We start from the raw sequence: 15,013 nt of genomic DNA on the forward strand, positions 1-15,013 counted from the left end.
TTGCGGCGATGAATGATGCCTCCCTGTTTTGCCACAGATGCACTGGCATGCAAGTCTGCAGCTCATCAAAAATGCATGGCACCTTTTGCGTAGTTAAAATTACCACATTTATGAATTGAATTTCACAATTCTGAGATTCTTTCGGCTGATTAATTGGACTGCGGTGTCGAATCTAAGCCAGCTTTTGTTAACATTTTTCCCCATCCCACAGCTTTAAACCATCTTTCATATTGTTTAACTGCACTGCCTGCAACTTTACTGTATTAGCTCATTCCTGCTGTAGCATAATTTTTGCAGAAGTTTAGGAGTAAAAAGTTAGCAACAAGCTAGTGAACGTGGAGCACTTAGTGGTATATTTCCCTCGGGAGTCAGTGGAGGAGCTAAAAGGAGGTCAACATAAACATGACTCGAAATGAATGCAGCCCTACATCTTTTGCATGTGTAAAAATAATGTTTGCAACCATGTTAGCCACATGAGCTTATAAGGTGATGATTCTGTATGTCAGCCTTGTGTTCGTTTGCTTCTGTCCTGCAAAAAAGAATTGCCATTGCAGGTCAGACTTGCTCATTTGTCGAAACTAAAATGAGCTCAGGCTGAGCACCGTCCTGATTCATGAGGCTAACTTTGATTTCTGTTACATTTATGTCTTCACATGATGTATACTTTTGCTTCTTTAGGTTGAAGGAATGTTGCTGGAGGTTAGCATTAAGAGTCGTCTCCATATTTTATTGATGATTGCAGAAGTGATGAATGCAACCGTGATAATTCCTCCAGTATGCGTGTGCTGACTGTGGTCTGTGGAATGATGTGTGGGTTGCTCCTGAGCCGTTGGTGGTGGTAATTACAAATTGGCTTTTAAAAAAGTCGCCTGACAGTAGCTTAACTTTATATTTCAGAGCGGGCGCCATCGTGATGGATCACCTCCGTGCATTAGGTCTCGCAACAATCAGTGTGCCATCTCCCACAGTCTGGACTCCTGATGAATGTAGGTCCATACTTTCCTTTTAGCTCTCAGCCTTCATCGTTTCCAGAAAGAAGAAAAAAAATTGTCTCTTTGCACAAGATGTTTGACTTAGCAGCTTCCTCAGCTAATCGCTAACACTGTCTGTGTGCCATTGGGTGCAGACAGATACCATAAAGTGGGTTTATCAGAGGCTGGTTTTCCTGCTGGAAATGGAGTTGATGGGGGTGAAACTACAAGAGACTAACTCAATGCTAAGAAGCATCGAGGAAACTAACAGCGCTTTATCACAACAAGCCCTTCTACATTAAACGCAATCAATTCATTCTTTGTTAGTACAGAAAATACCGACTAGCGGTGCCTTAAAGGCAAATAACACACATTTGTCTCCTTTGTGTTTCTCTCTTTCCTGTTCTGCTTTTCTGTCCGTTTCTCTCTCTGATGTCTCTGAAACTCTTCATGTGCTGAGGGTCTCATTTGATCTACAGCGTCAGACATCTGGAGCAATGCTCCACTAAAACACCTGTTTTCAATTCAAGCAACCGACAGAAACATTTGATTGTTTCTCGCAAGCAGATTCCCCCCCCCCCCCCGCTCCCTCTCTCTTTTTCTCCTTCCCATTGACTCACAGGCGATTTGTTATGTTTAAGCCAAAGAACAGCTCTCTTATAGGTAACAGACAGAAGAGTAATTTGAATTTGATTAAGACCAATTGTGAGGAGAATATAGTGTATGATTTTCCAGGTATTCTGGCTGCAATTTTGGCACCTTTGCTGCTGAATAAGGTTGCTTTCAAATAGGTTCAGTATGTATGACATCAAAGAGAATTTGCAGTGTCTTGAATGTTTAACTTCTGCTCTTTAATGGAAAATAATAGCCGCTCATGATGGGTATGTTTGATACGAAATCAATGTCAGTGTTTTGGAGTAAAGGTCACATAAGAGGTCAAATGAATTGGCTCAGCAGGAGACTTTTAAATGCAGATGTTTTTCTGGGATAAAACCAACAAGGCAGATTTGCTTTCACAAGTAACAGCGACGTTCCTTTTCTGGCAAAATATATGTATATTTTATTTGGTGTTGAACACATACACTGACGTTCCACGAGACGTGTGCAGGGAGACCAACAGCACCCCAAAAATATCACTACGTGCAGTGATGTGAGAATAAAACTTAAGAATTTCAGTGGCGGCTTTGCTGCCAACTCTCCGAAACACTTAATTATGCCTAATTGTTGAGAGGACAGAACACACACAGAGGCAATTAGGAGTGATATGCATGGGCAACTCTTCACAGGGAAACAGCATTCAGGCAAAAGAATAACAAAGAATAATGTTTGCACATTCCATAATACTATGCTAAACTACATGTGTGCAAATAAACTTATGATAGAGGCTATCACTGTGTGTATCTGAATATCAGCACCGTCTACTCAGTGCTTTACCATATACGTTTTAGGTGTTTTTTTTTCACTTTTTGCTCATGTCTGACAAACATATGTATTCTATAGTGAAATATAAAGGTCCTGTTTTATAAAATAAATATCAAATATGTCAAATATCAAAATTCCTGCTTATTTAAAAGTTACAACGCTGCATTAGAGAATAGGGATTTCTTCTTAACAGTAAAGGAATAGTTCAACATTTTTGGGAAACAGGAGGAAACAGCTGGCTTGGCTCGGTCAAACTGTTAGAAAATCTGCCTACGAGCACCTCAGCAGTTTAAAACTTTACACGGTGCATCGTATTTGTTTGATCGGAGGAGTAAAAATGTTAATTAGCTGCTTTATGAGGGGTTCGTGGAAGCCAGTAAGAAAAAGCCTTACACGTACTCCCTTCACGCGTAACAGCAATCTGAAACATATTTACATGCTTCAAGTTTATTTCCTTTTGCATTTCACTTCATTACAGTGACCTGCTACTTAAAATCGCATCTGAATGCATCTTATGTTGAGACAGATGGAGGCTTGAAGCAGCTGCTGGTTCTCAGGTCACATGCTACTAATGCTATGTGTTGTAGGACGGAACAATTAATCGATTTCAAATCAGTTTGCAACAATGCAGTCAGCGAATTCGAAAGACCGCAATGTAGGACAGAAGCTGTGCAGCATGTCTGACCCACAGTTTAACCTGTCGTGTAAACAGTTTGACCCATTCATGCTTGTGTGACAATCATACTGTTGATGGTTATGTGGTAAAGCCCCATTGCATTTTTAATCTTTCACACAGTAAATAGTTTAACTGAAGCTTGACTTTAAAAAATAATGTTTTTACTATTTTGCTATGCTAACATGTCTCCTTGCTTTTATTCCTTGCGTCTCTTTTTGGACTCTTAGCGAGGCTGTGAGATGGAAGGAAGAGATGTGAGGATGGAGAAGCCAAAGTTGCCAAATTAGAAATAATTTTTCCACAGCAGCATTTATGACGTGCTGCACAGCTGTATCACCAATCGAAAAAGATGTGGCATTTGCAGAAACGGCTGTTTCCACGCTCTAAGCTCCTTCAGATGCTTCCTCTCTTCTCGAATTGCATTTAAGTAATTGGAAAATCCTCCATGATGGCGGAGGGGGAAAGATTTCCGGATCACAGGAGGTAAAGTGCAAGAGATACCCACAGATTTCCTTGCCAGGTTAGTTGTTTCCCCTTGTTCAAGTTGTTATGCTAAACTAAGCTAATCAGCTAACAGAAGTAGCAGTATTTCCCAAAACCTCAAACTGCTCCTTTAAAGGTCTAATGATATAAAAAAAAGATAATTGCATACAGTGTGCATCTTAAATATATGCAGGAATGGAAGGATATACATATTGAATGTCTCATATGCAAAAGTAGGCATGCCGATGTGTGTGTACATACGCACATACATACAAAAGCACCATCACACATGTACGTACACACACTCACACACACTCACATTCAGATGTACAATTGGTCACTGCTCAACCAGCCGAAGTACTTCAAGCAAAAGCAGTACTTATACTAATAGTTTTCCACTAAAAACAAATCTCACAATTAAAGTCTAAACAGGTGAGGAATATACATTAGAAATAATAACAGAATATGTGGACTAGATGACTGTGTTTTTCATCAACCAGTATTCTTCCTTAATTTTGGTATATTTGTTTGAATCTGCTCTGCGATTCAATACTGTGCAAAACTGTCTGTATTCACAAAATGTACTGATGAATAAAAGGATGGGTCTCTTCTCGGGGGTCACACTGCGACCCAGAGAATTGAAATGTTAGTGCCGCCCTCGTGTGTTATCTGGTTGACTCGTCCTCGGATACAGTCCAGAGTGACATAAAGAGCGGTACCGTTCTGGACCGGAAAGGAGGCTCTGAGTCCTATGCTGGCCCACTCACTCCCTTCAGGCATAGATCCAGACACCTGCTGAGCCACAGGACCTGCCTGCCTGCCCTGATCCGCCGGCCGCTGCAGAGTGAGTTTGACTATATTGCAGGAGTGGATCAGCTTCAGGTTGAGGGCTATGTTCGCTGTCCCTTTCTCGTGGAATATAAAGTTCTTCCGGGCGTTCGGCTCCCCTGAGCGGGCCAAGTGGACCTGCGGCGTGTCCGGGCTGATCTGCTGGAACAACAGCGGCTTATTCCTGACCGCTCCGAAGGGAAGACCGGTCCTGGACACGGTGGCGGTCAACGCCGACGACACGGCTGAAGGAATCCAGATGAGGCTCAACATGCTGATCCCAGTGTTGTCCCCGAAGTAGCGGAGGTTGCACTGTGACGGGGACATGATCTCGAAGCCTAGGGTGTCTCCGCTGTTGACGTTAACGGCACCGGAGAGGGTGATGGAGGTGTCCCTGTAGTTAACGCCCGTCTTAAAGGCTTGCATCGCCTCCTGGCCGGTCCCATTGCGGTTTGTGTATGCGATCAGTGAGAAGCCCTCTCGAATGCAGGTGTGGCCCATGGAGTAAAGTGCCTGCTGGAGGACAAACTTCACCACGCCGCTCTCTGTGAAGCGAACCCCGCGGTTGTCGTGAGTCAGGGTGATCATGTAGGGGTCCGACACCGAGCTCAAGCGGAAAGTTGGCCGGTAGCTGGTCTGGTAGTGAGCCAAGACCGACATCTGAGCCGTCATGGCGACAGCACCCGTATCATGAGACAACCAGAGGAGGCTCAAAGAGGGAGCGGCGACGTCGTACACGTGGAGATCCTTGCTTTGGTTGCAGTGTTGGTTCGGACTCTTCAGCAGCAGCGTGAAGGTGTGGTTCGGCTCCACCTCCACGCCGCTACTGACGCTGACCCCCTGGAAGTACTTCCCATCTGGCTGCTCGATCCGAACCCCACTGATGTCCTGACCCTCCTCTTCCTGGCTTGTGTTGAGCCTCATCCCCACCTGGAGAAAATTCCTGCAGCTGTGCTTTATGGCGAAGTTGTGATCCATCCACACCAAGCCATGCTGCAGGAAGGTCACCTGCCCCGCTTCGTTGGACAGCAGATCGCTGCTGTCTTTGCCTCGTATGTTCAGCTGAAGCCCGGGGAAGATATTGGCGCTGGCGGTCCTGGCAGGGGGAACTGCAACTTTCGCCACCCAAGACCCAGAGAGGCGGCTCTCCGAAAGCTGGCCGCAGACGGCGTCACTGACCGCCGTGCAGGGAACAGTGATGGGTTCTCCGTCGCAGTCCGAGCAGGCCTGACACTCCTGCAGCTCCTGATTGTAGAAGTAGTCGTGACCACACAAGCCCATCACTGCTTCTCTCTCAGAAACCCCCAGACACCGGAATCCTCCTGCACAACAAAAACACCAAAACAGCCTCTATAACAGCTGCACAGACACCCAATTCAGCACATTACGATTGCTTTCTCAGTACAAATAATGCACCAGGTTACTCCACCGTGGGCAAATCTGTGAGAAAATGTTTCGAAAATAAAAATGGCTTCGATGTCTTTTTCACTCTGTTCACGATTAGAGATGAAGTTGCTGCTGCTGATTGTCAGCAAAATGAGTGATGAGCTCACCTGGAGTGTTAAGGCACTTCACTCGCTCTCCACAAACGTTTGGTAATTCCAGACATTCGTCTCTGTCCTGCAAGTCATACAAATTAATACGATCATCAGGAACACATCTGGAATATTAATGACAGGGTTCAGCTGATACTTTCTGTTAAGCTTTTTATGCTTTCTCTTGAATTTTTATTCAAGTCAGGGTCGAGATGAGCCATTTAGACACGAGAGTATAAACATTTTCATTACAAATCAGCTATGGGATTTGCTGGCGTGTGTTTGAAAACCACTAACTGATGCGAAACCTCAACTGCTGGCTGAAACGTGGGCTGAGTGATGTGAGGAAATGTCTAATTGCGATTTTTCTGACAGATACTGCAATTGCGATTTGATTTGCGATAGTGAAGTTCTGCTTCAGTTCAATATCCGATGAGCAATAGATTTAAAACATGTGATGGAGCATTACCACAGGAGATAATATCAGAAGCACCACTGTCACACAAGCAAGAAGCATAAATTAGGGAACACAATTGACATGTTTGCTTAAAACCTGAATCGAATGTGCTGCAAATAAAGATTTTGATTGAAATGAATGTATTCTTCAGCCTGACTGGAACCACACATCACAGATAACACCCTAAAGGACAGTACCTGGCACATTCTGTCTGCCGTCGGGGAGCACTGTGAGATCAGGAAGAAGCCTGGTGGACACATGGTGCACTTCTGACACTGAGGTGGGTCCCTCTGAAAATCACAGTACTCCTCTGACCCACAGGGCGAAGGGCATCCCAGCAGCGGTTGAGGAAAATGAGCCTCCCCAACCACATCCATCACCTTAGAGTCGATGTCCATTTTGTGGACGGCGTAGGATTTCTGCAGGTGGCTTCGGGCCTGGCTCTGCAGCCCGGCCAGGTGGCTCTCGAAGTAGCTCTGCAGCTCGCCCTGCAGGCCCTGGAAGGAAACCTGCTTGACGGTGTCCGAAAGGAGGCCGTACTGGGCCTTGACCACGTCCATCTGCTCGTACATCCGCCGCTGCTGCTCCAGGATCTCGCGCTGCTGGGACAGCAACGCCTCCTGTTGGTCGGCCAGCTTCTGCTGCAGGTCACGAATGATCGCCTGCTGGGCTCGAAGCGCCTCCACCAGCTTCTCCTGCCCCTTGGCGAGCTGGAGGTGCAAGATGAGGGCATCTTCTGACGGAACTTCATTCTCCCCTGAGATGAAAATGCAGAATTAAGATGAAAAGAAACGATAAATGACATTAAGTCCGACTTTGATTTCTCCCGACAATGCAAGTGTGAACACCCACTGACCCTATTTGCTTTGCCCAGCCAAGTGCACTGAAAGTTTCCTATATGGACCCACATCAAAGCACTCTAAATTTTCTGGACAATTGACTCTGAGACATTTTTCCAGTCCAGCTACTCCAGTTGCTCTGCAGGTATCATTTTTTTTAGCTGAAGGTCAACAAAGTCGTCCTCTCCCTTTAGAGGAAAGCCCTTTTGCTGATCACTGGTGGGAAAAGTGGGGCTTAAAGTCAACAGAGAGTAATATGTGTTTGGTTAATTTCTAGACTGGCTGCTTTCAGCGCAGGATAATAATTCATCAACTTTTTTTTGAAGACCGTGCAGTGTTTTCTGCTTGTGCATGCAGTATTTGGATAAACTTAGTTGGTTTATAATCTCAAAGCAGCGCTCTTGTTCATATTATTGATGTTAACAGACCTGGTTTGATGTCACATGTGAGCTGGACACCCAAAGGCGCGCTGCCAAGTTCCGAAGACGGATATCCCAACTCGGGGAAATCTCCCAGAAACTGCGCGGCTCTGTCGGACAGATGGACAGGAGGGAGCTGGCTCTCCTCCGAGCCGCTCAGACATCCCTCTCCAGCGCAGGACTTCGCCCGAGCTTTCGGCCGGATCCTCAGCGGCAGCCTGCACTCGATCCCCCTGCACTCCCGGGTGTCGTTGCTGGCTTGAAACTGCCTGAAAAGCGCAGCGCAGTCCGCATCGGTGCATCCTGCAGGTAGAACTTCAGGCAGTCTCACGCGTGTGCCGCGGAGGATCTGGACGCTGGAGCTTGGAGAGCCAGAGTGCGCATGGTGGTGGCTCGCCGCTTTCCCCTGCGCGTTTGGGTTGAACTGCCGCGGAGGTCTGGAGGATCTGCTCCCCGGACAGTGCGCCCCCGTGCACGGTCTTGGATCGCTGGTGTCCCCGCCGTGGCAGTGTGTCCCCCGGCAAACCTCCGCGCTGTGCAGGGACACCCAGGAGATGAGCAGCAACAGCAAGGGTGCTACTGAAACCATTTTTGCGTAAAATACCCTACAAAGGAAGCAGATATAAGATTTAGAAAAAAATCTCTCCTGTATCACACCCGGAGACAAACTTTATCACGCTTGGCACAGAAGCTCCAAAGCTGCAGCTCATCACAGAACATTACCTTCAGCTTTGGTGAGACTCGCTTTTCCCGACTGTCAGTACGGAATAAAAACATTAGACGCACGCATTACTGCTGGCTCCCTCCATGCCTGACCCACTCTGAGGGCTTCTGCACTACAATGTCAGTATGTGGCATTCCTAAGACTTAATTAGCATCAGGTTTCCCCGGCCACAAATTAACCCTTCACCCTCCCTGCTCTCAACAGAGCCCCCTTCTGAAATAAAACCACGATCAAACTACATTTTTGATGCGTAAAATCGAAATTTGCGACCTATTTTGACGATAAAATGAAAGAAAATGGGACATTTTTCAGTCTCCGGATCATTTTAGATCTTAGCAATCGCTCTGCAGATGACTGTCACTTCTCATTTTGCTCACTGTTGACTTTTCTATGACCCTGCGGCCATCCAAGTTGCAAAAAAAAGTGGCAGCACTTTTTGTGCTATATATCCCGAATGTTGGGACAGCTGCTGGTCCTCAGCCCCTGTGTCCTTCATGTTATACTTGCCTTGTCAACAGCCAGTGCCCCTTTTTTTATAGACGAAGCCAGTAGAGGTCAAACCTTTGTTGAAAGGGACCTATGGCTCAAGTCAGGAATGCGAAACTCACAGCTGGTTTTTGGACCTTCTCCTACACTCTCATGTCTGCGCTTGTGCTCAAACAAGCAGCCAGTGGGAGGTTATGAGGCTGAAGTGTGTGTGTGTGTGTGTGTGTGTGTGGGGGGGGGGGGGTGTCTGAGGTTCTGATGCATTTGTCTGTTTATTTCAAGGTCAGGATGAACAAAGATAAACAAAAATAGATGCAAAAGTTCCACGTGTCAAAATTTAGCGCATATTTTGTCATAATGTTGACTTATTTATGTGATATTTTTGGCTTCATAAGTCAAGATTTTTGACTTTCCTTGAGAATTTTGAGTAATTATCTAAGTTGTGTCTCATTATCACACAATCCTGTTTGTTCTCTCATCATTTTGACTTAATATATTATATTCTGGACATTTTGTCCTCATAATTGTACCTTATAATATCATATTTTGAACGTTTTGATCGCTATGTTGTCCTAGTATAACATATTTCGGCAATTGGTTCCTCATAATTGTATCTTACTTTATCATATTTTGTACATATCTTTAATACTTTTAACTTGTAAATCTATATTTTGGATATTTGTCCGTGTCATTTTTGACTTTGATCAATTTTGGGCATTTTTCTCATTTTGTCGACTTAATACACTCAACAAAAATATAAACGCAACACTTTTGTTTTTGCTCCCATTTTTTATGAGATGAACTCAGAGGTGTAAAAGTTTTTCCACATACACAATATCACCATTTCTCTCAAATATTGTCCACAAATCTGTCTAAATCTGTGACAGTGAGCACTTCTCCTTTGCTGAGATAATCCATCCCACCTCACAGGTGTTCCATATCAAGATGCTGATTAGACACCATGATTAGTGCACAGGTGCTCAATGGGGGATGTGTCCGGTGAGTATGCTGGCCATGCAAGAACTGTGTGAACAATATTTGAGGGAAATGGTGATATTGTGTATGTGGAAAAAGTTTTAGATCTTTGAGTTCATCTCATAAAAAATGGGAGCAAAAACAAAAGTGTTGCATTTATGTTTTTGAGTGTATATCATATTTCAGATATTATTTTGATCATTTTAACTAATATATGATATTTTGGACATTTTGTCATTTTATTTTTACTTAACACAATGTATTTGGGACTAAATATATAGTATTTTCTCACAACTTGACTTAAATTATCGTTTTTCTGCCATTACTCTCCTTTTTTGTCCGTTTGTCTCACAATGTAGAGTTAGTATATCATATTTGACCTTTTTTTAACCTACAATTTGATTCCATTTTTTAGATTTCTTGACATTTTTCTCATAATTTCAGTTGGTGTATAACATTTTGAACATTTTTTCTAACAAGTTTGACTGAGTATATTACATTTTTGTCATTTTTTTCCTCATAATTTATGCATCGTGCATCATATTAGGGATTTATTTCTCATCTTGACAATATATCTTTATTTTTTGACAATTTTTCTCATAGTTTGGGCTTCAAAAAATGAAGCTTTCAGAATTTTCTTCTCACATTTTGGACTTTGTACATCATATTTTGTACGTTTTCTTCTGATATTTTTTGACAGTATATCATGTGTTCATGAAAGTCAAGGAATTTGACTCGTATTAAAGGAAACCGACTTCATTTTTATTTGTTTATTGGATTCTGGTAAGAAGTCTTGCTGTTCAGAAACACAAACTGGCTGCATACGTGCAAAAAAAAAACAAACCAACAAAACATCCAACCAACTGTTAGTTATTTTTCTGGTGTAAACTTGCGGTGTGGATCAGAAAACCGCAGAGAGAAAAGCAGCAGGTCGGCGGCTTGAGCTGCTCCACACCACCCACTGAGTTCAATGGCGTTTGTCATGTACAGTACAGCCGAGTACAAACAGAGGGCACTACAACACTCCTGTACACATCACTTCACACGTCGTCCTGGTGACAGTCTGTCATCTGCAGTACTACTTCCAACTAACGCTCTATCGGTTTGCAAGGTGCCCACTGGTTTTGTCATTATCACCCCATTTTCTTTTAGTGCCCGGGCCCAAGAAGCGCATTTGGAGGTGTGCTGGAGCGCTCAGGTATAACATGATGGAGACTAATGGCTTAAAAGAATGCCTCGCGCCTCACACCTGACCATCTGGGGTTCTGCAGCAGCTTTGAACAGACTTCTCTTTGTCGAGTCGGACTTGTTTGACACTGCAGCTGCCGCTTTATTTGACAAACACGCAGCTTGATTAAGTTACTTAAAAAAAACAGTTTCTTGCCTCCGTGCTCTGATGTACGAGCTGCAATGTCTACCGGCGCAAACGAGTGTCAGAATCCACTCTGTTGGACCACCCTCAGTCTGTCGAGAGGCCGAAAAGACACAACAAAGCAGAGAGATCGCCTCACTCTGCTGCCGAGCTCCACAACCGTTAATCAGTGTGTTTATTTGAGAAATGTTCTCCGAGGCACCGGCGTGTTTAGAAGATGCTCATAGCTAATGGGAGGCTGCCTTTTGGCGTCCATCTGTTTGTCAACCCCTAAAGGGAGGCGGAGGGAGGAAATGAGGGTGGTTGGGACACAAGCCTGTACCCAGAGTGTTTGCTTAATACATCACGAGTCATGAAAGGCTCTTGGAAGCATTCAAGGTTATTTAGTTTCCCTCTGTGGTGCTCAGCTTTACCGTATGATGACAGGACTTCGCCACAGAGAGGGTGGTCTGGCTTTCCCATCGGAGCCGAGGCTGGTCTGGAGGGAAAATGGGACACAGGAGTGCTAATAATAGCAGAATAAGGCAAACGGAGACTTATATTTTCCTAGCAATTGAGAGAATTTGTTCTTATGAGCATTATTCTGCAAGCATTTTGGGATATTTTCTGTGCATTAAGTTTAACCTGCAAGAGGATTTAAAGAAAAAAGGATGTGAAATGTTGATTTTTTTTTTCTTTTGGCCTCCCAGGTTGACTCAAGGAGAAATGCAAATAAATAGAGCTATCTGTGTCTTCATGGTCAGATAAGAGCCAGAGGCTATTCATAGCTTGACAGTCTTGACTCTCCTTGCTTCCCCACTGAAGATGACCGACCTTGTTGCACCACACCAGTGTCTTAAGATAGTCCTTCCTGCTTTCAAGCAAAGAAAAAACAAAGACTTGTGTGTGTTAATTAAAGCAATTTGATGTGCTTTGTTAACCTGGAGACACTGTAAAGCAAATAATTCAGGATTTATGTTTGTTTTTGTAGCTGAAACTGTATTTTTTTTTTTTTAGAGCAGTGGAGCTCAGCTGGACTCTCACCGCTATGACGTGCCATATTACCACTCCTGTCTAAAGACCTGCTGTAAATCAGTATCAGCGAGGTGAATTATTAACCAAGACCCGTCACATTCCTCGAGCTGATTCAGCCGTTTCTCTTGTTCCAACTTCTTTTTTTTCCTCCTACAAACTTCATCATCTGCTCAAGTGGTTTTCAGTCACTGCTGCAATCTCGACCGGACGCTAACTTGTCCCGGTCCACGTTTTGCAGCTTGAAAACAGTCACAGTGGCGATAAGCAGCTCTGTGGAAGCGGGGGGGATTGGCCCATCGCTGCCCAGACAAGACTGTTGTGAAAGTGTTGAGCTCTGAGGAGGAATGTAGTGACAGGTCTAGACCTGAACTTCCGCATTAAGCAGGAAGAAGTCAACAGTCAGACAGCCAGATGCAATCCACATCAACACACCCAAATCTGCCTGCTTATGACCGTTTTTGTGCATCTTTTGGCGTTGAGCTTTGTTAGAGAACAACATTTCCAGGTGGAGCTATTGTCCATGAAGCTGTTATCTCGAAAGTAACTGGTGAACAAAAAGGGGATTTGAAAAGGTGAGTTATATCTCTGAGTTACCTTCAGTTAACGGGGAACACCCTGAGTTTGTAAGCGAGGCGTTGTGTTTGTTGTCGTGCTGCCAAATTACACACCGAGCTGCAGCGCGTTGACCTGAACTAGAGAAGTTTTGCGCACAATCTAAATAACAGAAAATCTGTCAAATTGTGTGATTTAAAGGCATTCACTGTGATACAGACTCTGAACACTTGTCAAATTGTGTGATATCTTTGCAGAGAAAATGACAGAAATCAGTGACTGCCATGAGATATTTTTGTTCCCATGAAATAAAACTTAATTAGTTGACGATAAGGCAGCCATTAGGAGTATTTTAATAAGATAATGTAAGTTCATATGTACGCTTGTCTGCTTTCGGACTGGGTGGACCCCTGCTGTAATGTCAGACTGCTCTATGACTCAATAACCACATGAAACTGATAGGGTTGGCCTCTTATTTTAAAGCTAATATTGCTGTCACTGGCGATAGGAACATTTTGTACGTTTGGCTTTTGAGATGGGGAAATATGAGCTGAATTATCCTAAAAGCGTGTAATTGAAAGTGTCCTTTTGGAAGGAGAAGCCTTTTAGATGAGAAGGTGTTTACTGTTTTTTCTGCGTTTTCAATTGGAAAAACTGATCATGACTCATGTGCAACAGAGGTTTTGCATTAAATGTACAAAGAAGGAGCTGTAGGAGTCCTTAACATACAGGTTTGATTTAAAAACCACTTCTGATATGAACTTGTGTATTGTCACTCTTGAGTCTTGTTTTTTTTACCCCCTTCGGCGGTTTGTTTCTGCTGCTGAGTCCCTAATTTGCCTACTTTGCAACAGAGTACATGCAGTTCTGTAAACACAAAACCTGAGTATAGATATGTGATCCCAGTAAGAGAGGGAGTTTCTTTACATTATGGTAAACACGCTCTGCTTCGATACGGCTGCTTAGAGTCGATGTCTGGTTTCCATTTTCTTGCTCGTAGCTTGACTTACACATGTGTGGACTTATAGAGAGGCTGAAACATATATTTGAGATTATTTAGAGGGTAATCGTTATCCAGAGGAATGCAGAGGTCACCTTCCTGCGTGCTGTATTTTCTGACTTTTTCTGTCGTTTGATACCAGAAGTGTGGTTTTGCGACGTTTTCGGCTCGAATGTCTCCAGTAAGTTTTAATTTGAAGGCCAGGCAAATCACGTCTTTGGTTTCTGGAGAGAAAATGGAAATGGTGCGAAGAGGCAGTGACATTCTTTTACACAGCAGTGTCATCCAAAGTTATGTGAAAAGAAGTTCACAAACTTTCTTGTGTTAAATGCAAAACCTCCTTGTTTTCTCAGTCTCACGTTACGGATGACAAACCTCAGCTGTCATCAGTTTGATCCCTTTGTTGTAACATGTTCGATCAAAATGGAAAACTGAGCTCACTTCAAAGAGCTTTACGCAGCAGTAATGGTTCTCTCACATAGCGTTAAGTCATGCTGGCCTTCCACTTCCAACTCAGAGTTCTACAGAAATCTTTCACAACGGATGAACATATCAGCTCTGATATCTTGAGTCAAGACGTTCTTTTGTTCTGTCATTATTTGAGACAAGTGAAAAATTGGGGAAAAATACATTTTTCTTCTTTCTTGCTGACAGTATGATGAGAAGACTGATATTCTGTCTTTCTGTCAAAGCTTGTTAGCTTAGCATGAAGACTAAAGATCAGTGCAAACAGCCAACCAATAGAAAAATGTCACATAGTCTAACTCTGAAGTTTAAAAATAAGAATTAAATAGTACATTCTATGCCATTTAAAGCGATATAGTGATTTTGGCATCATTTTTATGCCACTCAGGTACATCTGTGTCATATCTGTGCATTTTGCGGTTACTGTCATTTTATGGTGTAAAAAAACTTGTAAAATGGTTCAGGGGGCCACTATGGTAATTATAGGTTTCTAGCAAACAGGTGACAGTGGCAGCTTTTCTGAATACAATGCTAATTGCCTGCAAGGCCAACAATTTATATGCAATTTAGGTTTGTGGCAAAGTTACAGTAAACATCTGAATGACTTTGTAAAAAATGTGCAACAAATGGTACAATCAATTACTATTTATGCATGTGTTTGGGGAATGTGGTTTGGAATTTGGGGCGTTTATAAATTCACATTATAGTATTTTGTTCATTAAATGCAAGCAATTACAAGGAATTAACATTTATTGTGTGACTACATAGAGAGGCTTGTTGTGTTTGCTTTTTGTG

The 15,013-nt window shown here is 43.4% G+C and overlaps 2 protein-coding genes across 3 annotated transcripts in view; one reads left to right on the forward strand and one right to left on the reverse strand.

The window, feature by feature from the left end:
• Positions 1-2,006: 2,006 nt before the first annotated feature.
• nell3 (NELL (neural EGFL like) family member 3) lies at positions 2,007-9,055 on the reverse strand. 2 transcript variants are annotated; one of them, XM_051940663.1, is made up of 5 exons: positions 8,354-9,055; positions 7,640-8,235; positions 6,570-7,129; positions 5,934-6,000; positions 2,007-5,702 (listed from the first exon to the last, which is right to left on the reverse strand). In XM_051940663.1, the coding sequence occupies exons 2-5, from the start codon at positions 8,217-8,219 to the stop codon at positions 4,171-4,173; spliced, it is 2,739 nt and encodes a 912-aa protein (XP_051796623.1). In that variant the 5' UTR covers positions 8,220-8,235; positions 8,354-9,055; the 3' UTR covers positions 2,007-4,170. The 2 variants fall into 2 exon arrangements, with proteins under 2 accessions (XP_051796623.1, XP_022063729.2); XM_022208037.2 differs by lacking the exon at positions 8,354-9,055 and having other exon boundaries at positions 7,640-8,332.
• A 3,310-nt stretch (positions 9,056-12,365) lies between these two features.
• apbb1ip (amyloid beta (A4) precursor protein-binding, family B, member 1 interacting protein) overlaps positions 12,366-15,013 on the forward strand; it is a 30,863-nt gene continuing 28,215 nt past the window's right edge. The window contains exon 1 of the mRNA XM_022208036.2: positions 12,366-12,773. The gene's annotated coding sequence lies outside the window, so the exon portion shown is untranslated. The remainder of the gene's footprint in view (positions 12,774-15,013) is intronic.

This window comes from Acanthochromis polyacanthus, chromosome 20 (genome assembly GCF_021347895.1).
Source record: "Acanthochromis polyacanthus isolate Apoly-LR-REF ecotype Palm Island chromosome 20, KAUST_Apoly_ChrSc, whole genome shotgun sequence".
Lineage (NCBI taxonomy): Eukaryota > Metazoa > Chordata > Actinopteri > Pomacentridae > Acanthochromis > Acanthochromis polyacanthus.

What these genes read in the sequence shown, in the direction of transcription:
- nell3 (XM_051940663.1), bottom strand. Translation starts at nt 8,219, where the DNA reads ATGGTTTCAGTAGCACCCTTGCTGTTGCTGCTCATCTCCTGGGTGTCC. An exon ending in CGGCAGACAGAATGTGCCAG is followed by an intron (nt 6,001 to 6,569) that starts GTACTGTCCTTT and finishes TATGACTTGCAG; the next exon opens with GACAGAGACGAATGTCTGGA. An exon ending in GAAGTGCCTTAACACTCCAG is followed by an intron (nt 5,703 to 5,933) that starts GTGAGCTCATCA and finishes TTTGTTGTGCAG; the next exon opens with GAGGATTCCGGTGTCTGGGG.